Source organism: Hypoxylon fragiforme (genome assembly GCF_022984875.1).
Source record: "Hypoxylon fragiforme strain CBS 206.31 chromosome Unknown GGS25scaffold_2, whole genome shotgun sequence".
Lineage (NCBI taxonomy): Eukaryota > Fungi > Ascomycota > Sordariomycetes > Xylariales > Hypoxylaceae > Hypoxylon > Hypoxylon fragiforme.
The window spans coordinates 2363718-2390251 of NW_026054757.1; the positions used below are offsets into that span (position 1 = coordinate 2363718).

Below are 26534 nucleotides of genomic sequence, written 5' to 3' on the forward strand. Positions count from 1 at the left end.
GGGATTTCTTTTTTTTCTTTTTCTTTTGCTCGCGTTTTTTTCCCGACTCCAACGCCAAGGCTGGGTGTGAATATGCCTCTCTTTATGTAAGTAGTTATATACCTATGGAGAGACAGACGGAGGGGGGGGGCAGATAGATACATGTGAAGAAGCTGCTGCCAAGATACTTAAATACCTAGATATGTATGTATGTAGATTATGTATGTAGATGATCATCAGCTGCCTACGCCCCTAGCCCACCGGAAGAAGGGGAGAGGGAGAGGGAGAGGGCAGGCAGGCAGAAACGTAGGGAAGAGGGGCCGCCGGCCATGCATGATGACACGTGGAACACAGTCAAGGAAGAGGTGAGAGTTGCCTGAGCAAGTTTACCTAATAGGGGACGAAGATGAAAGGGGTGTGCAACTAGGTATTGAAGGATGGACGGGTGGGTGGGAAACACCAAAACCCATGAAGCAGACTGGCTAGTACGTACGTGCGTGCGTGTAGGCATCTAGGCCTACCTACAGACATCCTTAATAAAAATAGCCTTAGCCGGCTGCTTTCTACGAATTTTCTTTGCTTTTGAGAAAAAAAAAAAGAAAAGAAGGAGAAGGGGGTGTTGTTTGTGACACCTACTGCCTAGAGAATGCAAATCGCGAGAGGCTAGGCATGGTAGGGGATGATGGTAACGAGGTTAGTTTGGAGGAGCTTGGCTTGTGCCATAGGGTCCGTCCTCGCTGGCCTGGTATCTACCGAGCTACCCTCACGGTTGCACTCGTAAGCATACACATACATACCGCACGAGACAAGAGGACCTGTGTTGATGACTACCTGGACGAAGGCCAGGGAACTCCATACCTACATACCCGGGCACAGGTCAAAGTATCTACGTATCTATGGCGTAATGAGCAAGAAAGATCCACACCAACAACTCACTCCATCCACGAGTCATGCCAGTGCATACCTGTAGATATATACTGGGTACCTACCTACCTGCCTAGGTACCTGTTAGCCAAGCTTAGACCTGTTACCCAGCACGGGGATCTTCGTTTCGTAGGAAATCCCTAGTCTTATTTTGATTTCCAACGCTTGTACAACGTCTATTCGTACAAATCCCACCTCTCTATTACCGCCCCCTTTTCCAGTGTAACATTCACCGAAAGTCTAGAAGATGCCTAAGCTAACATCATAAACTCTCAGAAGAAGAAGGACTCTGTTCTATAGCTGATCTACCAAGTCTTAGGCCCGAACGTCTGGCCCGGCGGCAATACAACTTGTACGGCGTTGCCTTGATAATCCATCGTGCTGGAGACCACATCGTTGCCCCACCACCGCGGTGCCTCAATCTCATTCAGCGTGAACACGAAGAATACGACTAATGTTCCGAGCGCGAGACCGAGGTCAAGTCCAGCGGACGTGAGGTAATTGAGGCGAGTCCACCAGCGGAAGTTGCGTTTCTTGATTTGGAATTGGAATATGTAGCCCACGACGCCCCAGGACAGGTAGTTGAGGGGCGTGGCAGGTGGAATAGCGCCTGCACCGCCGAAGATAAGAGGGGCCATTAGATATTTGGCGGGGGACCTGGGCCAGCGTTTTGCTGCATACCAAAAGATGATGGGGGCCACGGCGCCGATGACGAAGAAAGAGAGGAGACCAGAGTAGATTTGTCCAGGGGAAAATACACGGGCGGGTCCTATGAGACCCCAGATCACCGAGGCTAAAGAATGAAGTTAGTCGGTTTTTTAAGGATATAGCATGTTGGGGACTGTTAGACACATACCTGAGAAGAAAACTCGCCCCCCTGGACATGTGAATCGCTGTGGCTGTGTCAGTTCACAAACGCCATCGATATTGTTAAGCGCGAAATTAAGGACTGCGATTTGGATGAAGCACGAAAACGTGGTGGAGACGACTTGAGCCATGAACATTGTACGTGGAGGAATCTTCATATAGTGACCGAATTTGAGATCGGAAACGAAGCTTAAAGCTTGTGACCTAGTAGATATACCCAGTTAGATGCTATAGCTTTCACTTAGGATAATAGGGGACTCTTACATCGTAATGTAACCATACGTCTTGAAGCTATATTGAACACTCTATTAGTCATATGTACCCCTATATACTGATGCAGTTGGCAAGCTTACAGCATAAGAGCTAATGGTCGACCAGGCTGGATATACCCGTAGATGAACTCGGTCAAAACGTTCAGACCAATCTGATGGTTCGTAACCGCTTGGATGATACCAATGGGTAACGAGAAGACGAAAGATATGCCAACGGCTAGCAAGAAAGCCCACCATGTTAAGTTGGTTGGGTATGCTAAAACAGAAACAAAGGCAAGTGCCAGGACCTGCGGGATGTTCAGCGACCAGTTTTGAGGCTGAGCATTAGTATTAGGGTAACTCACAATAAAAAAGAGTGAGAAATACCACCACGATGGCGCTTCCTTGTACTTCTGCATGAGTTTCATGTGTACTATGTCATATAGGTTAGTAACTATAGTCTGTAGCAAAATTCAGGCTTGATTCGATGTAAGTCAGACTTGAGGATTCATGAACTCTAACAAAGATGAGGTGGGGGTTGTTTGCCGTAGGTTAAGAGCAAAAGGGGTATTGAGCCATGCCAGAAAATGATACATACTATCAGGTTTCTCGTTCGTGCTATTTCTATATTGCGCCCAAATCGCCTTGCTATGATGTAAATAGGTATATACTATTAAGGCGGAAATGGCTGCGAAGGATAATCCATAGGACAACGCGAAGGTAGTGCTATGCTTCACGTGAGTTTGATTTCGAAGAGAATACGACGAGAGGGATCAAACCTAATGAACAGTGGCGAGTATGACTTATACGCCTCTTCATCCAGCGTGAATTCTGGGGTCAATATTCGCGGCACATCGTATCTTGCACCGGTATTATCGTATGTGGAAGAATCACTCATTGGTAAGAACGGCGCATACCACACGCCTGTGAAATGGAAGGACGTGGCGAGAACGATGTAAAAAACAACAACACCGATGAGAGTATTTGCGATGGCGTGCCTAGATGCTAGTCAGTAACTTGACAATAAGCAGTAAGCAATAAGTAAGGCCTATATAGACCGGAGTGCAACTAGCTGGTATGACGGACCATGGATACATGAGGGGCGACCCGACGAAGCCAGCGATCTGTGTCCAGTCAAAGGTAATCGGCAACAGGGATAGGCCAGTGATTCCGCCGAATAGTTGATTCACCACCGGGTTCTGGGGGGCCATCCATGTTGCGAAGGCAAAGACACTTAGAAATTGTGCGAAATAGCCCGGGATGAAGTAGTACGTGGCAGATATAGCCGTTATGATACCGAACCATCTATAGCGTGGCATACGTCCTCCAATGACGGACGGGTCTGGTGCTTGATGCTTTTCATACATTGCATTCATCAGAGTAACACCCACCAGGTTACCTGGCCATATCATCGAGGCCGGATAGACTGGGAAGGGGTTAGATGGAACAATATCTAATAATGTTGGGCTGTACTCACCTAAGAACTTCCGCATCATGCCTGCGATGCCATACCCTAGAGACTGCGTCGAAATCGTTAATACTAATTGGAAAACTATGCCGAAATTTTGCTTATAGAATACAAGCTGTGCAAGGATAATGTCGGTGGCATAAGCTACAGAGAAAGACACACTAGCCATGACGACAATAATTGAGTGCTCCTTGATGTTGAAAGGCCCCGGATTTAAGTCAATTATCAGACCGAAGATACTAATCTGTCGATCAGGTACCACCTTCTCCCACCCGCGGCCAAGAGGCCAGGCAACGATCTGAGCAATGAGAGCCCCTAAACCAATCGAGGGCTGTCTCAGCGAGAAGAGGGTATTCATGGATGCGCCTACGAGGACTAGAGTAAGGCCAATAGTCCAGGCTCGAAGGGTGTTACACGGTAGATCCTCATCGTAGTTGCGCACAGCTGCGCGCACCTCTTCGTAAGGTGAGTCTTCTTCTCCTTTAGAGGCGGTATCATCGTCGAACGACGCCTGACTCCCCGAGTCCATTCGATGTAATTCTATAGCCTCTCCATCTGGGAGATTAGGGTCTAGTAACTGTTCATATTCTTCGCCATCTTCGTATTCGTTGTCGTTCCGAGCACCGAACTCTGTCCCCTCCGAGAAGTGTCGCTTTGAACTTTTGAGGGTGTCGTTTCCCTGTGCATGTCCATTTGAACCTGTGGTCCGGTGAGTCATCTCCATCTCCTCCTCATAGAAGTCATCCTCATAGTCAGAGGTGTGATTGTCTTCCGTCACCCTTCCCCTGGCAGCCGTGCCAGCCGGCTTTAATAAGGGCGACTTGCCCATTTAGTGAGAGTGTATTACGTCAGCTGGTATGGGACTGAGCTGAAAGTCATCTGAAGCCCTGAAGAGGTAATGATGAATTGGCCAGAACTGATTAAGGAGCTGTTTTATGTAACCGCTAAATCTCAATGAGAAATGTTGAACCCGAAGTGAATATAGCTTGATTAAGATTTGCTAATAGGGTGATATTCCTATTCCCCAATTATGGAGTACACGGATTGTCCGTATACGTTGAAGCAGATGATCGGCCATAAACCAATCCAATAAGTTTTTGAGTCTTGACGGTTTCTTCGTTTCTTTGACGTGATGTTGTACGACGTAGTAACGCGAAAGCGTCAGCTCAGCTTGGCACTACACCTTTTAGATGCACGTTTTGAAGTTTGAAACGTGTTCGAATATCTATGTATTTCAAATGGTCAGCGACTTCATGATCTAATTCGTCAACGACTTAGATGTGTTATACCAAAATGAACTAAGCTTATTAGTTAATAGACACAAAAACCCCAATGGCTTGCTGTAAGCTTCTTGCAGTTATTTTCTTGCCGTTCATTAGAAGAGGGTGGAATTGTAAAATATTAGGTTTGAGAGCTGTCTCGGAGGTATTCCGTAAGTTTAAGTTGAAGGCTTGGGTAATACAGTTTTGTAACTACCCAGACCTGGCAATCGGGACTTGTAGCAGCACCCCCTTAACTTGCATTATGCAGCCTGCCGCATCTTAATACAACCTTGAATAGCGCCCGGATCATATTATGGCACGTGCAGTCCCCATTCTTTGGTTTCACCAATCAGAAAGATCGGTTTAACTACTTCATATTCGCATATTTCATTCGCATATTTCATTCGCATATTTAGTTCATCTCATCTTTCTCTTCATGCCATTTTTACATTTGACTGCTCAGGTGCTTCTCATTATCTCACTACACTAGTGAGCATCTTCAGGTAAGCCTGAATATGGCACAGAATGCGCCGAGTTGTTGTCACAGGCCTCGGTGCTATCACGCCTCTGGGCGTGGGTGCTAGGCATACTTGGAATAGGCTGATAGCTGGCCATTCTGGGATCGTGAGTGTCGCAGGCTTTGAGCCTCAAAAACAATGGCGCGAGCTTACTAGTACTGTCGCCGGCATCGTACCCAAGTCAGGGATGGCCGAGGACCAATGGCGACCAGACCGTTGGCTATCTGCCGTAGACCAACGGCGTATGTCTACCTACACTCAATATGCAATAGCCGCCACAGAAATGGCCCTCGAGGATGCCGCGTGGAAGCCACGCAAGCAAGAGGATCTAGAATCAACCGGGGTCTGCTTTGGAAGCGGCATCGGAAATTTGGATATGATGTACACTACCAGCCTCGCGTACGAACAAGATGTGAGATACATTGCAGTATACTATAATAAACTCACTTTTGCTAAATTACAATGGTAGGGCTACAAAAAAGTGTCGCCGCTCTTCGTGCCCAAGATACTCATCAATCTAGCAGCAGGACATATTGCGATGAGATATGGGTTCCAAGGCCCCAATCACGCCGTGAGTACAGCTTGCACTACAGGGGCACATTCTATCGGAGACGCCTCTCGCTTCATTGCGTTTGGAGATGCCGATGTCATGGTGGCTGGTGGCGCTGAGTCCTGTATTCATCCTCTCACCTTTGCAGGATTTGGGAGGTCGCGTTCGTTATCAACAGGCTTCAATGATGATCCGCCCTCGAGCTGTCGGCCTTTCGATCATCGGCGCGATGGGTTTGTCGTTGCCGAAGGTTCAGCCGTGGTTGTTTTAGAGGAACTAGAACACGCCAAGGCCAGAGGTGCTCATATTTATGCCGAATTGAAAGGCTACGGGTGTAGTGGTGATGCATATCACATGACAGCTCCCCGCCAAAATGGTTCAGGGGCATATCTCGCCATGAAAAAGGCATTGAAGCATGCTGGAATCAAACCTCGTGAGGTTGGTTACATTAATGCGCACGCGACTAGCACTCCGGTTGGCGATGCGGCGGAGGCGCTCGCTATCCGATCCCTAATGGCGGGCGAGGAAGGATATTCCAACGAGGGCCAAATCGCCGTGAGCAGCACGAAGGGATCTATCGGGCACCTTCTTGGAGCTTCTGGTGCGATCGAAGCCCTGTTCTCAATACTAAGTATCACCTCGGTAAGTTTTCGTCTTTGACCTGTTACTATCAGAGCACTTCATACTAGTCAGGGGTAATTAACTCGTAAACAGAATATACTTCCTCCTACACTAAATCTTGAGGAATCTGACGTTGAACCGAAGTTCAACCTTGTGCCTCTTAAAGCGCAGGAAAAGGAAGTCAACGTTGCCTTATCAAACAGTTTTGGCTTTGGAGGTACCAACGCAACGCTAGTCTTCTCTCGACTCAGTTGAATTTGCTTGCGAGCATTCAGCTTATCCAAGCAAAGTTTGTATGATGTCATTGTAAATAGGTAGAAACGTCAATATTCCACCTGCACATGTCGATGTTGGGTGCATATTATAGTAGTATCATTGATGTAATACATACAGCCGCAAGTCACAAAGTCTGCATACATGTATGTAGGTAGTTACCTGGTACTACTAGGTACTGTACTACTGTACTATGTATTGTAAGCTGTACCTAACCGTTAGTAGGTAGTACCCTATCCAATATTAGATTCAGAATCCCTGTCGCAGATCCCGGGTATCGAGACAGGGGTCTAAGCTCCACGATTTCTTTTTTAATTGTTAAATTTTCAATCTTTACTATTTCTCTGATGCGTCGATATGCATGTCAATGACGTTGAACTCCAACACCACACTTGACATTTTCAACTACCAGGGTCCTAAACACCGCATACTTCCAGAGTCACATACCCGAATACGTACGCCTTGGATAAAACGGTAGTAAATGGCGTGCCAAAGCTGCAGACGACAGCTTACGCTGCTGGCGCGACAAGCCAACACCTTCGCAGAAATCCAAAATATCCAAAGTGTTACCGCGATACAACACTTCACCCCTCATACCTTGAAAATCCAACCTCCGTCACTAAGCCAGAAAAGGGGCTTCAGCAATACACCTCGCCAACTAGGCATCCGCGAAACCTTAGCCAAAGTCTTCTCCCAGACTGCCGAACCCTACCGCATTGTCAGTGCTACCGAGGCAATATACAAGACATGCGCTGCTGAGGCACTGTACACAATACCCGAAAAAGACAGGAAGAATGACACGATAAAGAAAACGGCAGAAGGCGAGGATATAGGAGATGGAAATACAATGTGGCACGAGGGTACACTCTGATTCCTTTTTCCCAGCAAGCAAGCTATCTATCTACCTCTCAATGAGCTTTGACTCCATTCCATACCTGAGGTACCTAGTACCCAGCAAACAGGCTCTCGTTGCTGACAGCCGTCTCCCGGGTTTTTAGATTTCAAACTGCAACCAACATTCAGCACATGGTCGCAAGTAACGATGCTGCACCTGTACCTCGTGTTCGCCCGACTGCGCAATCTCGAGCGCGACAACGCGCGGGCCTGGCAGCGGCAGCTCGTCGACCACTTCTTCTTCGACATGGAAACGCGCATGGGCCTGATGCACGGCATCAGCTCTCGCGGCCTGCGGCACCGGTACCTCAAGGACATTTTTATCCAGTGGCGCGGTGCGATCGCGGCCTACGACGAAGGCGTGATAAAGGGGGATCCCGTGCTGGCCGCAGCCGTCTGGCGCAACATATTCAAGGGTCGCGAGGACGTCGACGTGCGCTCTGTCGCCGCCATTGTCAGCTGGATGAGGCTTTGTTTGAAGATGCTGGATCAGATCCCCGACGAGGCGCTACACCTCCAGACTCAGGCTGTTTTCAAGTGGCCGGCTAAGAACGAGCTTGTGCTCGTCGACAAGCCTGTGAAAGAGCTTCACGATTTACTGGCACACACACCACCACCGGTTCATAAGGTCGCTCTCTGAAGGCTGTATATGTATAAGTAGGTACCTAGGCCACGAAGCTATCATGAAAATAGCACGTGGTTTCAGGGTAGTATAAAAGTTGGCGCGGCGTAATGATTCATGAAAAAAAAAAAGAAATCTCACCAATAAGTCACCGTCTCATTATTTTGAGACTCCACGACTCCGTGTATAATAGAACAAGTGCCTACTTGCCTGCCTATATACTATATACATACATATAGGTACATAGCCGTAAGAAAATGCCAACCCTCAATCAACTCTCTCCCACATCTGAAACTCATACCGTGTCCCATTCTCCTCCTGCACGCCCTCCGGCACCGTCTCCCCCGCCCACGCATCAAGCTCCTCCTTCGACCTCCTCACCCAGCCCCCACCACCGGCCTCGGACAAAACCAACGGGAAAAAAGTGTCGCACGCAAAATCCGGCTCCAGCACCCGCGTAAGCAGCACCCGCCGCGCCTCCCGCAGCTGCAGCGCCGCGGCGTACATCTGCGCGCCGCCGATGACGAAGGCCCGGCTAGGCCCGGGCGCATCCGCCGAAAACGAAGAAGCGGCAGCGTGGAGGTGCGCGACGGCCTGCTCCAGCGAGGACACTCTCACCGGCCCATCCCCATCTTCTTCTTCTTCTGCCCTGGCTGGGCTAGTGGCGTGCGAGCGGCTGACGACGACGTTCACGCGGCCCTTCAACGGCCGGAATCTAGGCGGGATGCTGTCCCAGGTTTTGCGGCCCATGATTACGGCGTTGTTGGTGCTGGTGCTGGTGCTGGTGCTGGTGTGGGGGTTGGGGTTTTGGGGTACGCGGCGCTTGGTCACGCGCGCAAAGTAGGCCATTTCTTTCCTGAGGCCGGTCCACGGCAGGGTGCCGGCTTGGCCGATCCCCATGGTGCGGGTCGCGGCTACGATGAGCGTGAGTTCGGGGGGAGGCATGGGGGTGGACATTTGGGTTTCTCTTTTCTTCTTGTCTTGATATTGCTTTTTCTTATGAGGTGTTGTGGATGTTGGGGTGGAAGAAATTTAGTAGTGGATGAATGAATGAATGAGTGAGCAGTGATTTTTAGATGTGAAGAATGAGGAATGAGATGAAATTTATGCCAATTGTGGATGAAGTATTTAACAATCATTTTTGAAAAGCTTAGCTACTATGGTTAGTCCGAAGAGTATAAATAGTGTCAATTACATACCTACATGTATGTATGATTTTATTTCATTTTGTACCTAGGTAACTATTCTACACTGGTCAATACCATCAATGTCAAGTTAAATGCAACTGCAGCTTCTGTGATACCTACAGGCATTGAAACAGCACTATAGGTACCCTGTCAAGTTTATTTCAAAATTCCATGTCCTTCCCCTTTTCTCGCAACCCTCTCCCTCTCCCTCTCCTCCTCCTCCAACCTCCTCAACTCCTCCCTCTTCATCGCCTCCTGCACCCTCACCCGTTCCGGCACCAACCTCTCCCTCGGCCTCGTGATCCTCCACCCCTTCAACATCTTCCTCCCCTTCCCCTCCCCACCCCCACCCCCACCACCCACCGCATCCATCGTCTTCCTCTCTACAAGACTATACTCCCCCTCCCCCTCCTCACGATCAAAACAAAACGGCTCCCGCAGACTAACAGGCGGATTCGTGATGATCCGCACGGCGCGCCGCGCGTTGTGGGTCGCGCTGTGCATCATCAGCGGGTGCAGCAGGTACACATCCCCCACCCTCCCCGTCGCCTCGACGAAGCCCTCCTTCTCAGCACCGCCACCGCCACCACACCCCCGCGCTACCGCCGCGTACCACTCCAGATTCCGCTCCCTCCCAAAGTCCGCGTGCGCGCGCGGCACCATGCGCGGGCTCACGCCCTCGGGGTGCTCGTACAGCTGTCGCGCGACGCGGTTGATCGCCGGCGGGCAGAGCATCGTGCCGCCGCCCTCGGGCTCGACGTCCGTGAACAGCGGGATGACGAGCAGCGCCTGCTCGGGGCTGTCGAGGTAGTGGACGAAGAAGTCGCCGTCGACGTGCCAGTTCGCCAGCTCCTGCGGCGGCACCGGCCTTCCCTCGCCGGCCGCGGTGCCCAGGTTCACGATGAGCGAGTCGCGCCACGTCCGGGACGGCTCGGCGCTGACGCGGTCCTCGCCGCCGCAGAGCTCGCAGATGGCGGCCCAGGCCTTGGGCGCGAAGGCCGCGCAGTCGAAGGCGCGGTGCGAGGGCATGTTGGTCCGCTCTTTGGTCCAGGTGCGCTTGTCGGTGGGCGACATGCCGAGGCGCGTCCACACCCCGTCGATGACGTCGGCGGCTTGGGCGCGCGTGAAGCAGTTGGTTAGTTTGAGGTAGCCGTGCGCGAGGAAGAAGGCTTTTTGGTCGGGGGTGAGGGGGGCGGGTGGGGATGCCATGGTTGGTGGTGAATGTTGGTTTGGGTAAGTAGGTACGTAAGTACGTATGTGTCTAGGTCAGGCAAGTAAGACGGCTAGCTTGCGATACCTTAGTATCTCATGTTACAATGAGATACCGATGACCGATTGCGAGTATGTTCGTGAACAAAACAAATGAAAGGAGAAGTTGAGAACTATTTACGGGTAGCAGTAAGAGGTGGTGGCCGACCTAATAAATATCATTTATTAACCTTACTCACCTGGGTATTTATATTACTCTGCAATGGCACCGTTACGGACGACAACATGCATGATGACTTCAACCCGTTCATCGAATCAGTAAACACATATTGGGTACCCCAGCCCCTCACGAGCTCTATAGCTAGGTACGCGGGGAAGTCGGCACTCCCCTCATCCTATAGCCTGTTTGGCGATTTCGGAGAGCGCTTGGAGAAATTCAGCTTTGCTTGTTTGCCGTTGGTCGATATCGCTGCACCGATATTTTTGGGGTCGGCAGGTGGTGACGGGATGAGAGTGTGAATGGTAGAAAGATAATTCAGGCGGGAAGAGCAATATCTTCGTAGGTAGGCACCTTAGATAGGCAATTTACCATTACTGTGATCTAGGGGAAACGCATTCTAGGCCTCCAACCACTCTATCTAACGCATGCTGGCTTCCCTTCAATATCTATAGTGTATTACCATGAAAGCCCCAGATGTAAGAAGATATGCGCAAAATACAGGCGATTAGGGGATTTGGAGACAGCTATCTCGTCCGTCATGACGTCGCACCCCGGAGATCGCTCAGGGCATCGACGTAATATGCCGGCACGGCCACCGCATCCTCAGCCTCCCAATGCTCCTTTTTACTCACGCCCGTCAGCACAGCCAGCGTCCCGCCCAATTTCCCCTCGACACCGAACTGGATATCCGTGTTCAGTCTATCGCCAACCATGCAGGTGCGGGCGCGATCGAGCTGGAACTTGCCCTCAATCGCGTCCATCATGGCCTGGCTCGGCTTCCCGAGCGCCAGCGGCGTCTCGCCGGTCATGTTGATTAGTGGGACGGAGATGGAGCCGGCGCCGGGGAAGAAGGTGCGGCTCATGGGCAGCGTGCTGTCGAGGTTTGTCGCGAGGAACTTGGCGCCCCGCTGGAGGTACTGGAAGCCCATCGACAGCTTCAGGTAGTTGATGTGGAAATCCAATCCCGCGAGGACAACACCGACGTCGGGATCCAGCAGCGAGCCATTGGCCAGCCCGTCGAAGTCCGCGGGCGTAATGTCGCGCCGCAGGGCCGGGTCCGTGCCGCCGATAAACGGCACACCCTCGGTGCGCAGCTCAGACTCGATGCCGCTCTCGCCAATGACGAAGACCTTGTTCTTGGGTGCTGGGAGCTTCATGATCCGCGAAATGTAGATGGCGGACGAGTAAGCTGATGCAAAGATCTCCTCGACGTTGCTAGGGATGCCCATAGCTGTCAGCTTTTTCTGATAGTCGGGCCTGGACTTTGTAGAATTGTTCGTGACAAAGACGATACGTTTCCCTGAGTTAAATTAGTCCGTGCTCGCTCAGGACGTTTTATTCGGTAAATTTCAACATCACACCAAACCTACCTCGCGATCTTAGCATCTCTAAAGTCTCGACGATGCCTTCGAAAAGGTGGTCTCCAGACCATAAGACGCCTACACATGTTTCAGCCTTCAGGCCTCCTTCTAGAATGGCTGTTCGTTTCTAACCATCGCAGTCAAGTAGAAAAACCTATAAACATGATGAGATATTGCATGGTGATGGGAAACGGTGTTTGGGTAAAATGACGCACATCGAACTTATCAAGGAATTCATTGAGAGCGGCAGAGTCGCCACTTAGGTACTTAGGTGATTGTGGCATTGTAGAAGAAATGAAGAAGTACAGCACAGTTTTTTTCTATAAAAAAAGAAAGAAAGAAAAAGAGGAAGGGCTATCTATCTATTTCGTCTGGTCTGATGTATAAATGATCGTGAGTAAGGAAGGTTCTTAGATGTTCTGAGCCATGTTTCGAGACATCAGCCTGAGGGCCTACCCTACTAGGTACCGGTAGGCCCGGTAGGGTCCCTACCACCACTATACAAGTACCTACCTAGCACTAACTTGAAGTAGGAATCAAAGCGCTAAACCCCCGATATCGTGGTAATTGCATTGGTTTCTTGTAGCGCTTAAGAAAATATCTGACAGATTACCCCTTAACCACAAGCAACACATGGTGTGTCACATCGCTATTGATACCTCTACCAAGCTGGGACTGTAGGCGTGTGCGTGTGCGTGGGAAATACAACTTTCTTCTATAACTACCTTTTACATAAAAAATTCGTGTCGCAATACCAGGTATCTACCTACCTACCCATACAGTGATATAACAGGCCTATCTATCACTTTAGCCAATGGAAAAGGAATCAAAGCCCGCATTGATATAACTTATACAACTTCTGACATGTACTCTCGCGGGAGATCCGGCATAGGCTCCTCGCTCGTCTTCGCCCCAGGTCGCAGATGCTGACGGCTCGAGCTGGACCGAGCCGAGCCGCTTTCTTTCCCATGGTACGGAGCCTCCGTCGAGTGGTTAACATGGATGGTGGAGTTGCTCTTGGCGTATTTATCGAGGCGCGAATTCGAGGAACGAATGCGGACGAGTGATACTGTCGAGGAAACGACGTCACTCCATGTCATCCCGTGGAAGTGGCTTTGAAGGGTCGGCAGGCAAGCAGCAAGCACCCCCACACCGCACTCAACGACGGCCCAGTATAGGTAAGTGGTGACGCGGTCTAATGTGTAGTTAGGTATATATCAGCTAAAGTGAGAAAAGCAGCATACGATCAAAGGGGGTTCTCTTTACATGTTCGATCACTGTTTTCCTCGAAGGTTCCGTGAGCTAACTCTATAGTCATGATGAGGCGAGCTAAAGACGCCCCAACAGTCCTTAAATAGGTAGGCATATTATAAGTATATGTACTTGGGGGCAAACTGAAGTACACTTCGAAAACTTACACTACACCCAGGAGGAAGATGCCTATGACACTCAATCTCTTGGGCACGGACAAGTGCAAACGCCAGACCTATCAAGATGATAAGTAATTAGCATCGTACCTACAAATATCAGGGCTAATACACAAGAAATTCTTACCAGAGGTATCGGAATGCTAATGACCACCAAATCTTGCAGGAAGTCCGATCCAGTGAAGGCCATAGCCAGGGAGCCGGTATCGACGCATTGGGATAGGAAATTTTGATCACCACTTCCATATGTCCAGAAGTTCAGCCGACACTATATTTGTATATGGTTAGCTCGGAGTCAGGTGTACAGCCATGACGGAAGATAGTCCTACCTGGAAGAGCGTGGCAAAGAAGAAACTGACGACCCAGAGAAATATGAGCACGACGAACGCAACAAGGAACGTATGCGTCTTGCTTCGATGATTAACGGAGAAGATCCGCATGTAGAAGAACAAGAAGCTAGCCTTGGTGCACCCGTAGGCTATCGGCAACATGAGAAGCACGGCATATTGGACCTATCCGCTTGATTAGAACGAGCCTCCCCGTCCCCCAGATAGGTATATAAATCGAGCCAGGCTGGTACCTTATTAATTAGAGCTCCTTGATTCCTCTGCACTTCAAGGTTCTCCTTTTCCAAAGGATATCCGAACGCCTTTTGCGAGACGCCATATATCAAAGTGCAAGATACTGCCACCCCGAATATCTAAGAATACACGTTAATAACTAAGCCTCCCGATATATGGTATAGTGTGTAACGCACAGTCGCAATTACGACAAGCCAGTCGTCAACTTTCAAGGCTACCCTCATCTTCCGTTGTGTCCAGAATCTCAGTGCTACGACGATGATATCGAGGACTGCTAATGCGATGCATGTAGCTATAGTATGGCCAGCTGTTTGGTAACTCTTGACTTCGACAGGCATCTTGACCGCAGATTATAGTTATTATCTGTACATCTAGGTAGTAACGATTTCAAACTATTGGGTTGAGTATCAGTATCAGAAGCTCATCGGCCTGCAGTAGTGTGAAAAGGGGAAGGGGGGGGACAACTGAATTTAGAGATTTGTCAAAATGGATATTCTCAAACCACCCAAGTTAGGTGACACAACGAGTGGAAGCACTGTTCTTTTGTTAAGAGACCGTTCTCTGTATAGTAACTCTTATATGACAAAGAACGTTTGGTTTTCGACAACCGTTGTTGAAAAGCCAACGCTTAGGGCAATAAGAACTAAAAGGCCTCCAACACGTCATTACATTGATGTCTTACATGCCCAAGTAAGTGTCTTACACATTTCTAAGACCATCCTGCGAGAGGGTATCGTTTAGCCGTTGCGCTGCATCCCTACGTCGAATCAATTCCTTCATCTAATATACCCTACCTATGTAGGTAACTTAGGGTAGGTGCCTAGCAATTTGAAGTTGAAGGATGCCAGAACTTGGAGCCCTTCAGTAGATTTCAAAAGGAAGCACGAACACGAGTAAATGGCAAGTAAAATTAAATAAGAACCTATTAGCGAACCCAGGAGCTAAATTATATGAGTGTCTAGGTAGGTACCGACATATTTATGTAGGAGCAAGCAGGCGTTATAGTTCCAAGCTTGTTTCAGTCAAGCATCAGTAGAACTCTCACGTATGCATTCCCCATGCCATTCCCCATGAGAGACATAAGCACCTAAGGTACCTCTAAGGTATCTACCTACCTAGTAAGCATATGAGCAGTACCGTTGACCGCTTGCCAATGACTTTTTCAAAGTGAACCATTCCTCCTATAAGCCGCCTATTTTGCCTCCTCATCCACAGGTAGGAATAAGATCCTCCACGTAAGGGATACGCGGAGTATTATTCAGCTTTCGGATGAGCAGGACGGAAGGATTGTTGACCCCACTTTATCTGCAACATCAAGCGATGCCGTCCGAGTAAAATCACGGCAGAGATACTGCATAAGTATTCCGTATTTCAGTTAGTTATGTCTTCCACACTACCCTATTTCCTTGCCTCCAAACGTGAACAAAGATATCAACACTATTATGCGGACCCATATTCTATGTGCGGCCATTGCCATTTCGGGTGCTCTGAGCCTATTGATTACACCTACCCATCGCCTTCCTGACAACGTAGATGCGTTTACTGTACCGGTGACAAGAATATCAGATGCGCATGCGCAAAAGCCCCTGAGACATAGCAACCCAAAGCTGGGGGCGACGGGTAGGAAATTTAGAGTCAAGGAGCAAACCGATGACATATGCCGAGCTGGCAGTCGTCAATGGACTGGCTGGATCGATATCTCGGAAGAGAAAAGTCTCTTCTTCTGTGAGCTTTCTTGAGCACATACCCGGCCAAGGAAACATGTTTAGTACCGAAGTCGGCTAATTTGTGATCTAACCCAGGGTTTTTTGAATCTCGACATGAGCCTTCCACGGATCCAGTTGTAGTTTGGTTGAATGGGTATGAACCGAGCTAGTCTCACTTTATAACCGTCAGCTAACATCCTGCTTCGCAGTGGCCCAGGTGGCTCGTCGTTGAGTAAGAAGTTCTGCTGTTATGACATGATCTCTGTCCCTGGATACTCGGAATTCATGATTTTGGCTAATTATTGTCCTAGTGGGATTATTCTCTGAAATCGGGCCATGCTTGACGAACCAAGACAACAACGACACCATCTTGAACAAGCACAGTTGGACGAATTTTGCCAGTGTGCTCTTTATCGAGTAAGAACTGTCTTGGCCAAACGGTACAGCTGTTGCTAATATGCCTACACCAACACAGCCAACCAGCCGGTGTTGGGTTTTCAAAAATAAACAACGGCACGACTGGGGGACCGGACAATGAAGTCGAAGTGGCGCAAGACCTAAATATATTCCTGCACAGTTTCTTTACAGAAGTGTTTCCAGGATTTGCTCACCAGCCATTTCACATCGCCGGCGAGTCATTTGGTGGTACATACGTGCCAGGATTCGTCGACTTCGTCAGCCGACGCGCGGCTATGGGCGTCCCCGGAATCATCTCGCGTCCGATCCAATCCATCATACTTATTGATGCCGTTATTGATATAGTTGGCTCGGGGGCCCTCGGCGAGTATGACCACATGTGCCGTTTTAATAAGGATGGGAGGAATCAGCTTAAACTGGGACTTAACCGTACAGCGTGCGACGAAATAGAAAAATCTGTTCAGGAATGTGAGAGATTGAACAGGCAATGCATCGATACCTACGATGGTCACATATGCAAAGCGGCATGGTCGTTTTGTGACGTCCATATTGAGTCACTGCTCCAATCCGGCCCTGTAGCCCGGAACGTGTATGATGATCGCGAGCCGTGCCACGGCGAGCTACCATTCTGCGGCAAAGTAATGTATGACACTTATCTCAACTTGCCGAAAGTTCAAGCGGCTCTCGGAGTCGACTGGATTTTTTCGGCCATCAATCGCGATCTAAACACTCGTTGGGAGGCAAGCTTGGGGTTCTACTTGCCTACAACACGTGAATTGCAGTATATCCTCGATAACACCGGTACACGAGTCCTAGCGTTAAATGGCAACAATGATATCATCGTGTGAGTAAACCTTGACCCCAGTTGTAAAGCTATCGGCAACTTCTAACCCGAAGAGTAGAAATACGGAAGGGCAGAAGCGCGTCTACGATCAACAACCTTGGAATCATCAGGCTCGGTACCGTCTCGAGAAGTTCGCTGAATGGACATGGCCTGACGAATCGGGGAATTTGACGAAGGGTGGCGAGGTCAAATCGGCAGATAAGCTGACTTTTGTGTCAGTCGATGAAGCCGGACATACGTCTCCAGGGGACCAGAAACAGGCCGTAGGATGGATCATGAAATGCTGGCTGCATCAGAGAACGGACGCGACTTGCGTGGTCTAGCATTTGAATCTGTTCCGGTGTTGTTCTGATATTCGGTTGGAAGCGGAAACTGTCCTGGGTTATGAGACTCTGTACTGAAATAAAGCCGCAAAGACGCAGTTGTAAAATGTACTTCGTTGCTTTCTGTCCTTGCCAAAAACCAACCAAATTGATATCAATACCTGTTTACTGTGCGATCCATTAATTGACGTTTCAAATATATCGATTTTTGTAGGTCAATCAGTCAATTCTGTTCTTCACACCACGCAAGGTACCCGACGATCCGGATCTGCAGCTCTGCAGCTCTGCAACTCTGCAAGTTTATGTAGCTACTAGCACATGTGTGCCAAGCGGGCTTCCGCAAGTTTTCCGCGTTCCAACTGCATACCTATTGCAAAGGAATAAGTACCACAAGTGACTCAAGCTTTGGAACTTGGACTATAATGATGCTAAGTTATTATTATGTATGTCGAGTTTCAAAGTTATCAAGGGACAAAAATCCATCACAATGATCGCACCTTTCTACCATACTCCCATGATTACAGTGTGTATCTGAGTATGTACCGTGGCTTATATTGCCATAAGTGATCCATGCCGTATTATCAGATTCTATCACGCCTAGAATAGACGGTGAGCTTGTGGTCGTAATATTTAACGCCGACCAAAATGACTTGTCATCTTTCAGCAGTGTGTAGCTGCTCTGGGCCAATCAATAATATATTTAAATAGAATATTGTTGCCCAATGGCCCCATTGTGTGCTACTTCGATTAGGTAGGGGGCACTCGAAATGGATGTTTGAATGGACAGAATGGGTTCAATGGTGGTATAAAACACATGTTTAATCGTGGTGCATAATGCACTGAACAATAACATGCCTAGGTAGGTAGTAGCTAGTAGGTAGGGTAGGTAGAATAGTAGTAGTACCTGCTAGGTAAGCCGGTAGATGGTAAAAAATATTGACGAAAATAAGATCTCTGGTGACGTCAGAATGGCCACTATCAACCAAGATATTCTTAATATCGGACTAACTCCAATGGATGTTGGCCATTACATACTACCTAGGAGGACTAGGCAGCTAGGTAAGCGTTGAATAAGCTTTGAATATGTAATTATTCATCGCCTCCTGGGCTACAATGTAAGGTACTATGCAACATGCATGTGGTGAGTGAGCATCATCAAATTTTGGGAGGCGAGGGAGAGAAAAGGTAAGAGCTGGTGGTGGGGTTCTGCGGGTATTAATAAGACGCAAGGTGAAAGGGGAGTTGGGCCATTGGCAAGTTGCAACTGTTGGAACAGTTGGATACGCCGAGATGTTGCGCAGAACCCCCACCTATCCACTATCGCGTACCAGCCTTATCCTTGTCCCGCCCCTCCGGTCCATCCCAAGATCGGTAACTCATACGTCAATCAACCTTGAACACCCCGCCATGACTTCTTTTTTTTTACTTCGTTTCTCTTATCCTTTTCATAACGACATACCCTACATGTAGCTATTATACAACCTAACTTAGAATCTACAACCTTCCACCATATGTAAATGAATAAAGCCTAAAGGGTTGACAGTAAAAAGGCAGCATCTTTGTCGTATTTGATACTCCGTATTTGATACTCAAATTGTTCCTTTTCCGAACAATCAAGCAACAATTCTACTTTTCATGATATCATATATCAAAGATCTCAACAATCTGAAACATTCAACCCATTCTCTTTTTCCTCCTTTCCTCCTTTCCTACAAACTCACAACCTCGCAAACCTGCATACTTACATACTTACATATGTACGGTACGCATTGCTTACACTGCTACATTACCAAGGTACCTTAACCTAGCTACATAAATGCTAGGACTTGCCATTCGCTAGTCTTATCACGAAAATTACCAAGTCTTTGTCGCCAAGCATCCTTGTGGATGATATTTTCGTGACAAGTGGACACTTAGCAGCCCTAGGTACTGGGTACCTTGCCCTTCAAGTTGCGATATCGACTATCGTTGTGTACATGTCCTAGAACCGACATTGCGTGGACACAAGACTCAACATATGCCCAACCACCTAACCTACTTAGTAGCACGGATCACATCAATCTTATCGATACAGCTTGTCTTAAAACCCAAGTGTGTCTAGGGTCTGAATACGGAGGTAGGTCACCTAGCTACCTGACTAAAAAAAGAAAAAGAGAAAAAGAGAAAAAGGTTAGCAAGAATAAAAAATCACTCGTGAAGCTGCTTACCCCACCGCTGTCCACCGTCAACTTCTTTACAAACAACTTTAATCTATCTCAGCTTCCTACAAATTATCCTGTCTCAGTATTCATACTTATTTCTATATACAGAGATAATACAATCCGCATCTACGAGCCACAATGCCGGGGAAGCAGCCAAATTTATACGCTTTTAGCGACCTTGAAGCCCTCGCGCCAGCGTTGCGATCATACATAATCACATGCCAAAATGCCGGTATTACACGCCATGATGTTTTCAAGGTCGCAATTTCAGGCGGCTCATTACCAGAGATACTTGTGAAAGCTCTCCTTCCAGCCCCAAAGTCCGACGAGGATACGATCAAGCTCGATAAGTGGGAAATATTCCTCGCAGATGAAAGGGCCGTACCTCTAGACCACGAAGACAGCAACTATGGCTTACTGAAGAAGGAGCTATTGGACAAAATCCCTCCTGGACAAGGTCAACCCACCATACATCCTATCGACGTGGAGTTTTTAGAGGACACGCAGGAGTTGGCGGATCAGTATGAGAAGAAGTTGGTCAACTCGTTTGCAAAAGGCGACTCGGTCAAGCTCCCTATATTCGACCTACTTCTACTTGGCACCGGACCGGATGGCCATACTTGTAGTCTTTTCCCAGGCCACCCACTGCTCAGGGAGACCGATGCATGGGTCGCGCCAATTGATGACTCGCCTAAGCCACCGCCTCGACGAATTACACTCACTCTCCCCGTTGTTACGCATGCCGTCAAGATCGCATTTATTGCTACGGGCGATGCCAAAAGAGACATCATGAAGGAGATATTTGAGCAAGGAAATGGACTCCCCTGCGCCCTGGTCAACGAAGCAACCGGCGAACGCTGCAGCTGGTTCACTGACGCCGCCGCTGTAGCAGGCGTCAGCTTTCCCCGTCGAAGTTTTCTATAATCTCATATCATACGCAAAATGAGTCAGTATGCAAGCATACCTACACACGCAGTATGCGACCAAGCATTTTATGGGCGAGGGGGGTTTAGGGGGCAAAGATAAGAGAGCAATCTACAAGTCCCTAAAGGGCTGGGGAACATTGCATGGTTCGGTTTATGGCTTTGATTGCCGAAGCAAACTTGATGAGTGGTACTTATGAGAAATGAAACGCGTAATTGATGTATTGGAGCAGTGAGGTGCGGGAGAAGAAGTCTTACTACATGAATTTGATACCAGACAAAAATCATCTAGAGAGACAACATACCCCTATCCATACAGAACCACTATTTTAGTAAAGGGGTGATGTTGGATCAATGATCATATTTTACTGTGCGATTTGTTTTGGAATTATTATATGCATTGTTTTGGTTTATCTCATGTACATAGCCCCAAGTGGTTATTTTCGATATCAGGTACCGTGCGTGTCTTGCAATCGCAGACTTTCTAAATACTATTCCAACAATCCAAGGAAGAATGACCTACGATATAAATTTAGCCTAGGCACCGAATTAGCCAAGTTCCAGTCCATATAGGTGTACCTTGAGCCGTCTGCCCCCATCCCTCCCCCTTTATTTCCTACACCACCTAGCCCCCCTTTTCATCAAGAAATACTGGTACCTCCTCAAGTCCAGCTCACTACCCACCCACATCTTTACCTCCCCTCCAACTTCCTCTCCCGCATAAAAGCCGCGGACAGTAGCGCGCCAAAGCCCAGCACAGCAACGGGGAGGAACGCCCACTGGACGGCCACGGCGTAGCAGTCACGCACGAGGCGCGCGACGTCCGGGTCCAGCTGGCGGATGTAATCAAGGCTCTGCCTCACGCGCTCCTCGATGCGGCGGGCCGCGTCGTCGTCGCCGCCTAAGGAGGCCGCGAGCCGCACGCGTAAAACTTGTTGTAAGACGGCGGTGGAGGCGCTGATGCCGATGGTGGTGCCGAGGGAGCGGAAGAGGTACTGGCAGGCGATGGCGATGGGGACGTCGGTGGGGGCGGCGTTGGCGATTACGGAGATGAGGGTTGTGGTGATGGCTATGTTAGGGTGTTAGCTTTTGTTTTGGGAGGGATATTATGGAATGAGGAATAAAGAAGGGGGGGGGTAAGGGGATAGGAAAAGGGGACAAATCATACAAATACCCGAGCCCATGGCCAGAATAGACAGCCCAACCACAACGCCCGCCGTCGACTTGACCGCGGCACCAGCACACAGCACCATGGGCACTATGCCAAGAAGCAAGATAATATACCCGTACAGCGTGAGCCAGTAGTACTTCCCCGTGCGCCGCATGAGATACCCCCCAGCCAGCGAACCAACAAGCCCGAGCACACTACTAGAGACATACATAAGCCCGGACATGCTGGCCGACAGGCCCATGGCAGCCTGGAAGAAGAGCGCGATGAAGAAGTACACGGCGACTTGGGCAGCGACGCCGCAGAAGTTGGACAGGTACGCCGCGAGCAGCGGCGGGTCGAGGATCACATGGCCGGGCGCGAACGGGTCGCGCGCCACCTTGACCTCGACGAAGACGAACAGCGCGAAGAGAGGCGGGGTCAGGGCGAGAGGAACGAACGTCGCCCGCCGACCCCACCCCTCGTTGCTCCCGTTGTCCAGCCCGAACAGCAGCGCGAACACGGCCGTCTGCAGGATGAAGGCCCCGAGGAAGTCGATGCGCAGGACTTTCGCGGTCCAGTGCGCGCTACTACTACTACTACCACCACCATCACCATTTTCGCGCCCGGCGTTCATCCCCGGCAGGCGCAGACACACCGCCACGAACGCAAACATGGCGACGGGGAACTGCCCGGCAAACGCCCACCTCCAGCCCACGCCGTCGGCGAGCAGGCCGCCGACGGGGCCGCCGGACGCAACGCCGCACGCGTACACGATGTTGATGTAGCCTTGCCAGAGGCCCCTGTCGCGGAGGGAGACGAGGTCGGTGACGAGGATGGTGACGACGGCGTTGAGGCCGCCGCCGCCGACGCCGGCGACGGCGCGGGAGACGCACAGCTCGGCGATGTCGCGCGACAGCCCGCACCCCAGGCACCCGAGGCCGAAGACGAGGCTCGCGAAGAGCAGGCAGTGCTTGCTGCCGAAGACGGCGGTGAGGCGCCCGTACAGGGGCTGGAAGGCCGTGAGCGTCAGGAAGTACGAGGTCGAGATCCAGCTGGTGTTGTTGAGCGCGTGCAGGTCGCTGCCCATGCGCGCGTAGGTCGCGACGGTGAGGGTTTGGTCGAGGGCTACGAGGAAGATCTGTTTATTTTTAGGGGGGGTTTTTTTTTTAGGGAGTTTGTTTATTTCAGGTGTTTAGGTATTTATTTGGTCATGTTTGATGAGCGAGGGTCTCTTTGGATCATGGAGAGGTAGGTAGGTAGGTAGGTAGGTATATATCACTATGAACAGTTCACGGATAGGAACCTAGTACAGGCATGTGGACAGGAGGTAACTGGGCTAGTCGGCAAGGCGATCATGAAAAGAAAGCTTACTTACACCAATAGCGAGCACCGGTATCAGCGTCTTCATATCCGCCTTCATCTTCGGGGCATCCCCGTTTGACGCAGCAGCACCGTTGATATCCTCGACCTGGCCACTCTCCACGTCCGTTGCCGCATCGTCGTCGTCGTCGTCGTCATCATCGTCGACGGCCGATTTGCGTTTACTGACGCTCGGGAATGTGCCATTGTCCTGTATTTCACCGATGCTGTCGGTAGCGGAAGTGTTGTTGGGACCAAGAAGAGGTGCCGTCTCCAGGACCGGATCCGGGCCGGCTCCGGCGGGGTTCGGACCCTTGGCGGACATTTTTTGGACCAGATAACGTCCCTTTTTTTTTTCGCCTTTTCGGGTCGACTATCTAACCTAGCCTAGTTCCTAACGAATCTGCCACGAGGAAAGCAAAGGCAAAATCCAACCTAAAAGTCTTAAACTAGAGCGTCCCTACCCGTCGGCCAGAAGAAAGGTAAGGGGCTGGCACTTAAATGTGGACGGTTGATGAGGGGGTCCACCAACGCCCTGCCCTGCCCTGCCCTCCTCCGAGAGACGGAGATGGGAAGAGGAGCGGTCCCTGCAGCTGTGCGTATCCCATCGCCAAGTATTCCAATTGGCTTATCGGCGGTTGGGAAGCTAACGGGACGGCTTACATGCAGTTCCTTGAGCCGTATTTTCGACCTGCTAGGTAGGGTGACAGTGATGGGGTCATCATCGCTAACTTGTTATGGCGCTGTGGGTATGGAGACTTAGCACGCAATATCGGTGATAGTATCAGCATGTCTCTATGCCTGCTCCAAGTCGCTATTTACTGATAAGTGCCTATAATGTAGAGTGAATTGTATCTCTCGGGATTAATTGTGTAAAGGGTTTAGCTGAGCTATACATACTTACTATACTCCCCATTCGTATTCCCCCCTCATTTACTACGGCCTCTTATGTAGGTAGTATAAGCGTTCTAGACAGGTTTGGTCCGTAGTACGTTGTGGAGCGGGAACCCACGATAATATCCCACCCATAATAATATGCAGTGTTGCCCCCCCCATCTACCGAGCTTACACCAATGTAAATACTAGAATAAGAGGAACCAAGTAGTTAATGCGTGTAGCCGTAGGTAGTGTGCAGATTAGAGAATCCGAGCGTGTGGAACTCGCGTTGCATCAAGTCGGGTGAATACAGCTTTCGCTTCAATGATCAGACTTGCTATTTAAATATGTAGGTGGCAGCAATACCTGGTTTTCTAAGACATGCATGTGGGAACGAGGAACGAGAAACCGCCTGCCACCCAAGTGATATATAGTATGTATGTACCTACCTTTACATTAATATCATTGCCATCGCCATTATAAGCATTATCGTCAGGCAAGTCTACCCGGATCTTCAACCAGGTCAGAATGATGCGAGCATAGGCACTTGCAGTAGTTATCCATTTTCAACATCTATCAATAGTAAGTCGCCCGGGTCTTCTACATTGACCTGCCGCTGCTCCATGCACGTGGATATCTCTATCACATCAATACATACCTCCCTACATCAGGGACGCTACATATGCGTCGCTACCTTCTTCTTCACCTAACCCTGTAGGACCAGGGATTTCGATCCAAATTCCCGAAATAGCTTCACGGGCCCCGTGCCCCGGTTTTTTCCTTTCTTTCCTACAATGTAGGTACATTACATGTGTAGTAGTAGTACATATGGCCCTGGGTAATCAGACACATGATAAGCAAAAAGGGACGATATGTAGGTATTCATTTTTCTGAAGAGATGAAGGTTTTAGACCTCGAATCATGGATCATCCATTCATACCTATGTAGGTAGGTACATGTACCAAAGGACCGAGGCTAGGTAATTGTTAACTTGGATGGACAGTGGACATTGATGAGCCCTGGTTCCAGATCATGAAGCTCAAACGTTAGAAGCACCCGCTCTAATGAGTCTGTGCGATAATGATATATGATCTCATCTTATACTACTAGTACGTAGTACTAATGTTACGTGTACTTTTTTATCTCTTTATTGAAAGCTCCCTACCTACATAGGTGGTAGTTATCTCATTGCAGCATGCACTGAGAAAACGTAAAGATGCCCAATTGGTACAATACATACCGGTGAAGCCAGCCTACCAATCCCGAAGTTCATATGATTATGTGCAGTAGCATTACATACGACTAGGTAGGTAGTTACTACATAAGGTACATAGTCACATCTATTAAATTTCCCTGCATCTTCTGCATCTTCTGCACGTGAAGGCACAGATAGGGTTCAATGCCCAGGTGTTCTCCTGAACTCCTTGAGTCCCGATTCGACTCGGGACGGTTTTCTTTGCCCCCCCCCCCCACTGGTCAGGGGGAAACCTGGATGCTCATCCGGTCTTAGCATTGTACGTAGGGCCAGCCCAGCCCCAGTTTGAAGAGCCAAGTCCCGCCGTCATTGTGTGTACATTATGTATGTAACAATGCCTTATCCCTACCAACTGTTTGTCCATGTCCATGCCCATGTCCATATCCATTTCCCCGCGCATTTTTCTCATGACGGAGGCGCTTTTCGCATCCAAGGTACCTAGGTATGTATGTATGTACGTAGGCACACGAGAGGTCTTACTATAATGCCAATCCATCATTTCCGCAACGGCGCAAACGCGTTCAGATGTTGTCTTGTGATTGAATTCACGCACACGCTCACATTCCAGCTCACAAAAAAAAAAAAAAAAAAAAAAAAAAAAAAAAAAAAAAAAAAAAAAAAAGCAAGTGAGATTTCTCAAATTAAACCTATTTTCGAGATCTCTCTTCGCACAACTGTAAGCACCCGCATCCGACGGCAAGGTCATGCCCATGCAAACTAGGTACAATACATACAGTACTATGTAGGTATATACCATGCATTATTATACCAATCTTCTTCACATTGCTCTTGTTCTTCTTCAATGATTCATACATATTCAAATCCTATTGTCCATAGTTTCAGTTATATGATATAGTTATTAGGTACGGGGACTATGTTGGAATTTAAAATTATACTCGAGGTCAATTTAACAAAGGCACACACACACACACACACACACACACACACCATCGGGTCAGCAAAAATCATGACTTCTACATACATAGGTAGGTGCCTAACCTAATGTATGTACTGTGATAGCTTCTGACGGAGAAGAAAGGCTAACTAGTGAGGAGGATGAAAAAAACCCAATGCGATAGCTCTGTCTCCACAAGGCTTGTCAAAGTTGACCACCCTCCTCTTCAGGACGATCGAGTGGCTGAAACGGTCGTTCAGGGGGTCTCTCTGTCATTAATCTCTACAAACTAGTTACGTATGGGGGGCGAACGCGGCCTGTTTGTATCGTACCCAGGTACCTGCCAGCCAACCCAAGGCTGTCCAGGTACA

General features: G+C 49.1%; 10 protein-coding genes across 10 annotated transcripts; 4 read left to right on the forward strand and 6 right to left on the reverse strand.

The window, feature by feature from the left end:
- Window positions 1-583: 583 nt before the first annotated feature.
- Window positions 584-4977, reverse strand: GGS25DRAFT_476300 (small oligopeptide transporter). Its single transcript, XM_049259781.1, has 10 exons — window positions 4779-4977; window positions 3499-4714; window positions 3108-3447; window positions 2801-3019; window positions 2620-2747; window positions 2387-2454; window positions 2124-2329; window positions 2035-2061; window positions 1760-1974; window positions 584-1696 (listed from the first exon to the last, which is right to left on the reverse strand). The coding sequence occupies exons 2-10, from the start codon at window positions 4316-4318 to the stop codon at window positions 1209-1211; spliced, it is 2511 nt and encodes an 836-aa protein (XP_049120209.1). The 5' UTR covers window positions 4319-4714; window positions 4779-4977; the 3' UTR covers window positions 584-1208.
- Window positions 4978-5148: 171 nt separating this feature from the next.
- GGS25DRAFT_476306 (putative 3-oxoacyl--synthase) lies at window positions 5149-6917 on the forward strand. Its single transcript, XM_049259782.1, has 3 exons — window positions 5149-5681; window positions 5739-6461; window positions 6534-6917. The coding sequence occupies exons 1-3, from the start codon at window positions 5277-5279 to the stop codon at window positions 6693-6695; spliced, it is 1290 nt and encodes a 429-aa protein (XP_049120210.1). The 5' UTR covers window positions 5149-5276; the 3' UTR covers window positions 6696-6917.
- Window positions 6918-7194: 277 nt separating this feature from the next.
- GGS25DRAFT_518331 (ubiquinol-cytochrome C chaperone-domain-containing protein) lies at window positions 7195-8247 on the forward strand (the record flags this gene model as incomplete). Its single annotated transcript, XM_049263516.1, has 2 exons — window positions 7195-7573; window positions 7712-8247. 2 exons carry the CDS (start codon window positions 7195-7197, stop codon window positions 8245-8247), a joined length of 915 nt encoding a protein of 304 aa, XP_049120211.1.
- Window positions 8248-8291: 44 nt separating this feature from the next.
- GGS25DRAFT_476309 (dihydrofolate reductase-like domain-containing protein) lies at window positions 8292-9016 on the reverse strand (the record flags this gene model as incomplete). The annotated part of the gene is made up of 1 exon (XM_049259783.1): window positions 8292-9016. A coding segment is annotated over exon 1 (479 nt), but the record flags the coding sequence as incomplete, so codon positions are not given.
- Window positions 9017-9369: 353 nt separating this feature from the next.
- Window positions 9370-10625, reverse strand: GGS25DRAFT_529275 (uncharacterized protein; the record flags this gene model as incomplete). Its single annotated transcript, XM_049265267.1, has 1 exon — window positions 9370-10625. One exon carries the CDS (start codon window positions 10623-10625, stop codon window positions 9573-9575), a length of 1053 nt encoding a protein of 350 aa, XP_049120213.1. The 3' UTR covers window positions 9370-9572.
- A 411-nt stretch (window positions 10626-11036) lies between these two features.
- GGS25DRAFT_128824 (4-nitrophenylphosphatase) lies at window positions 11037-12772 on the reverse strand. Its single transcript, XM_049256205.1, has 4 exons — window positions 12422-12772; window positions 12339-12360; window positions 12216-12284; window positions 11037-12145 (listed from the first exon to the last, which is right to left on the reverse strand). The coding sequence occupies exons 1-4, from the start codon at window positions 12488-12490 to the stop codon at window positions 11382-11384; spliced, it is 924 nt and encodes a 307-aa protein (XP_049120214.1). The 5' UTR covers window positions 12491-12772; the 3' UTR covers window positions 11037-11381.
- Window positions 12712-14833, reverse strand: GGS25DRAFT_128659 (plasma membrane protein Pth11-like protein). The gene is made up of 7 exons (XM_049256204.1): window positions 14391-14833; window positions 14214-14333; window positions 13963-14145; window positions 13761-13901; window positions 13625-13692; window positions 13473-13555; window positions 12712-13401 (listed from the first exon to the last, which is right to left on the reverse strand). Exons 1-7 carry the CDS (start codon window positions 14550-14552, stop codon window positions 13055-13057), a joined length of 1104 nt encoding a protein of 367 aa, XP_049120215.1. The 5' UTR covers window positions 14553-14833; the 3' UTR covers window positions 12712-13054.
- Window positions 14834-15515: 682 nt separating this feature from the next.
- On the forward strand, window positions 15516-18032 carry GGS25DRAFT_128561 (alpha/beta-hydrolase). Its single transcript, XM_049256203.1, has 6 exons — window positions 15516-15939; window positions 16017-16074; window positions 16130-16152; window positions 16232-16337; window positions 16396-17181; window positions 17240-18032. Exons 1-6 carry the CDS (start codon window positions 15657-15659, stop codon window positions 17502-17504), a joined length of 1521 nt encoding a protein of 506 aa, XP_049120216.1. The 5' UTR covers window positions 15516-15656; the 3' UTR covers window positions 17505-18032.
- Window positions 18033-19505: 1473 nt separating this feature from the next.
- GGS25DRAFT_128987 (nagb/rpia/CoA transferase-like protein) lies at window positions 19506-20806 on the forward strand. The gene is made up of 2 exons (XM_049256206.1): window positions 19506-19673; window positions 19814-20806. The coding sequence occupies exon 2, from the start codon at window positions 19844-19846 to the stop codon at window positions 20627-20629; it is 786 nt and encodes a 261-aa protein (XP_049120217.1). The 5' UTR covers window positions 19506-19673; window positions 19814-19843; the 3' UTR covers window positions 20630-20806.
- A 514-nt stretch (window positions 20807-21320) lies between these two features.
- Window positions 21321-23462, reverse strand: GGS25DRAFT_518338 (MFS general substrate transporter; the record flags this gene model as incomplete). Its single annotated transcript, XM_049263517.1, has 3 exons — window positions 21321-21697; window positions 21797-22916; window positions 23154-23462. 3 exons carry the CDS (start codon window positions 23460-23462, stop codon window positions 21321-21323), a joined length of 1806 nt encoding a protein of 601 aa, XP_049120218.1.
- Between the last annotated feature and the right edge of the window lie 3072 nt (window positions 23463-26534).

What these genes read in the sequence shown, in the direction of transcription:
- GGS25DRAFT_128561 (XM_049256203.1), top strand. Translation starts at nt 15,657, where the DNA reads ATGCGGACCCATATTCTATGTGCGGCCATTGCCATTTCGGGTGCTCTG. An exon ending in AGAGAAAAGTCTCTTCTTCT is followed by an intron (nt 15,940 to 16,016) that starts GTGAGCTTTCTT and finishes GATCTAACCCAG; the next exon opens with GGTTTTTTGAATCTCGACAT. An exon ending in GCCAGTGTGCTCTTTATCGA is followed by an intron (nt 16,338 to 16,395) that starts GTAAGAACTGTC and finishes ACACCAACACAG; the next exon opens with CCAACCAGCCGGTGTTGGGT.
- GGS25DRAFT_476306 (XM_049259782.1), top strand. Translation starts at nt 5,277, where the DNA reads ATGCGCCGAGTTGTTGTCACAGGCCTCGGTGCTATCACGCCTCTGGGC. An exon ending in GCCTCGCGTACGAACAAGAT is followed by an intron (nt 5,682 to 5,738) that starts GTGAGATACATT and finishes TTACAATGGTAG; the next exon opens with GGCTACAAAAAAGTGTCGCC. An exon ending in CAATACTAAGTATCACCTCG is followed by an intron (nt 6,462 to 6,533) that starts GTAAGTTTTCGT and finishes ACTCGTAAACAG; the next exon opens with AATATACTTCCTCCTACACT.
- GGS25DRAFT_128987 (XM_049256206.1), top strand. Translation starts at nt 19,844, where the DNA reads ATGCCGGGGAAGCAGCCAAATTTATACGCTTTTAGCGACCTTGAAGCC.
- GGS25DRAFT_476300 (XM_049259781.1), bottom strand. Translation starts at nt 4,318, where the DNA reads ATGGGCAAGTCGCCCTTATTAAAGCCGGCTGGCACGGCTGCCAGGGGA. An exon ending in TACTCGCCACTGTTCATTAG is followed by an intron (nt 2,748 to 2,800) that starts GTTTGATCCCTC and finishes CGTGAAGCATAG; the next exon opens with CACTACCTTCGCGTTGTCCT. An exon ending in ATTTCTCACTCTTTTTTATT is followed by an intron (nt 2,330 to 2,386) that starts GTGAGTTACCCT and finishes AACATCCCGCAG; the next exon opens with GTCCTGGCACTTGCCTTTGT.
- GGS25DRAFT_128659 (XM_049256204.1), bottom strand. Translation starts at nt 14,552, where the DNA reads ATGCCTGTCGAAGTCAAGAGTTACCAAACAGCTGGCCATACTATAGCT. An exon ending in GGCTTGTCGTAATTGCGACT is followed by an intron (nt 14,334 to 14,390) that starts GTGCGTTACACA and finishes GTGTATTCTTAG; the next exon opens with ATATTCGGGGTGGCAGTATC. An exon ending in TTAGCATTCCGATACCTCTG is followed by an intron (nt 13,693 to 13,760) that starts GTAAGAATTTCT and finishes TCATCTTGATAG; the next exon opens with GTCTGGCGTTTGCACTTGTC.
- GGS25DRAFT_128824 (XM_049256205.1), bottom strand. Translation starts at nt 12,490, where the DNA reads ATGCCACAATCACCTAAGTACCTAAGTGGCGACTCTGCCGCTCTCAAT. An exon ending in AATTCCTTGATAAGTTCGAT is followed by an intron (nt 12,361 to 12,421) that starts GTGCGTCATTTT and finishes TCATGTTTATAG; the next exon opens with GTTTTTCTACTTGACTGCGA. An exon ending in AGAGATGCTAAGATCGCGAG is followed by an intron (nt 12,146 to 12,215) that starts GTAGGTTTGGTG and finishes AATTTAACTCAG; the next exon opens with GGAAACGTATCGTCTTTGTC.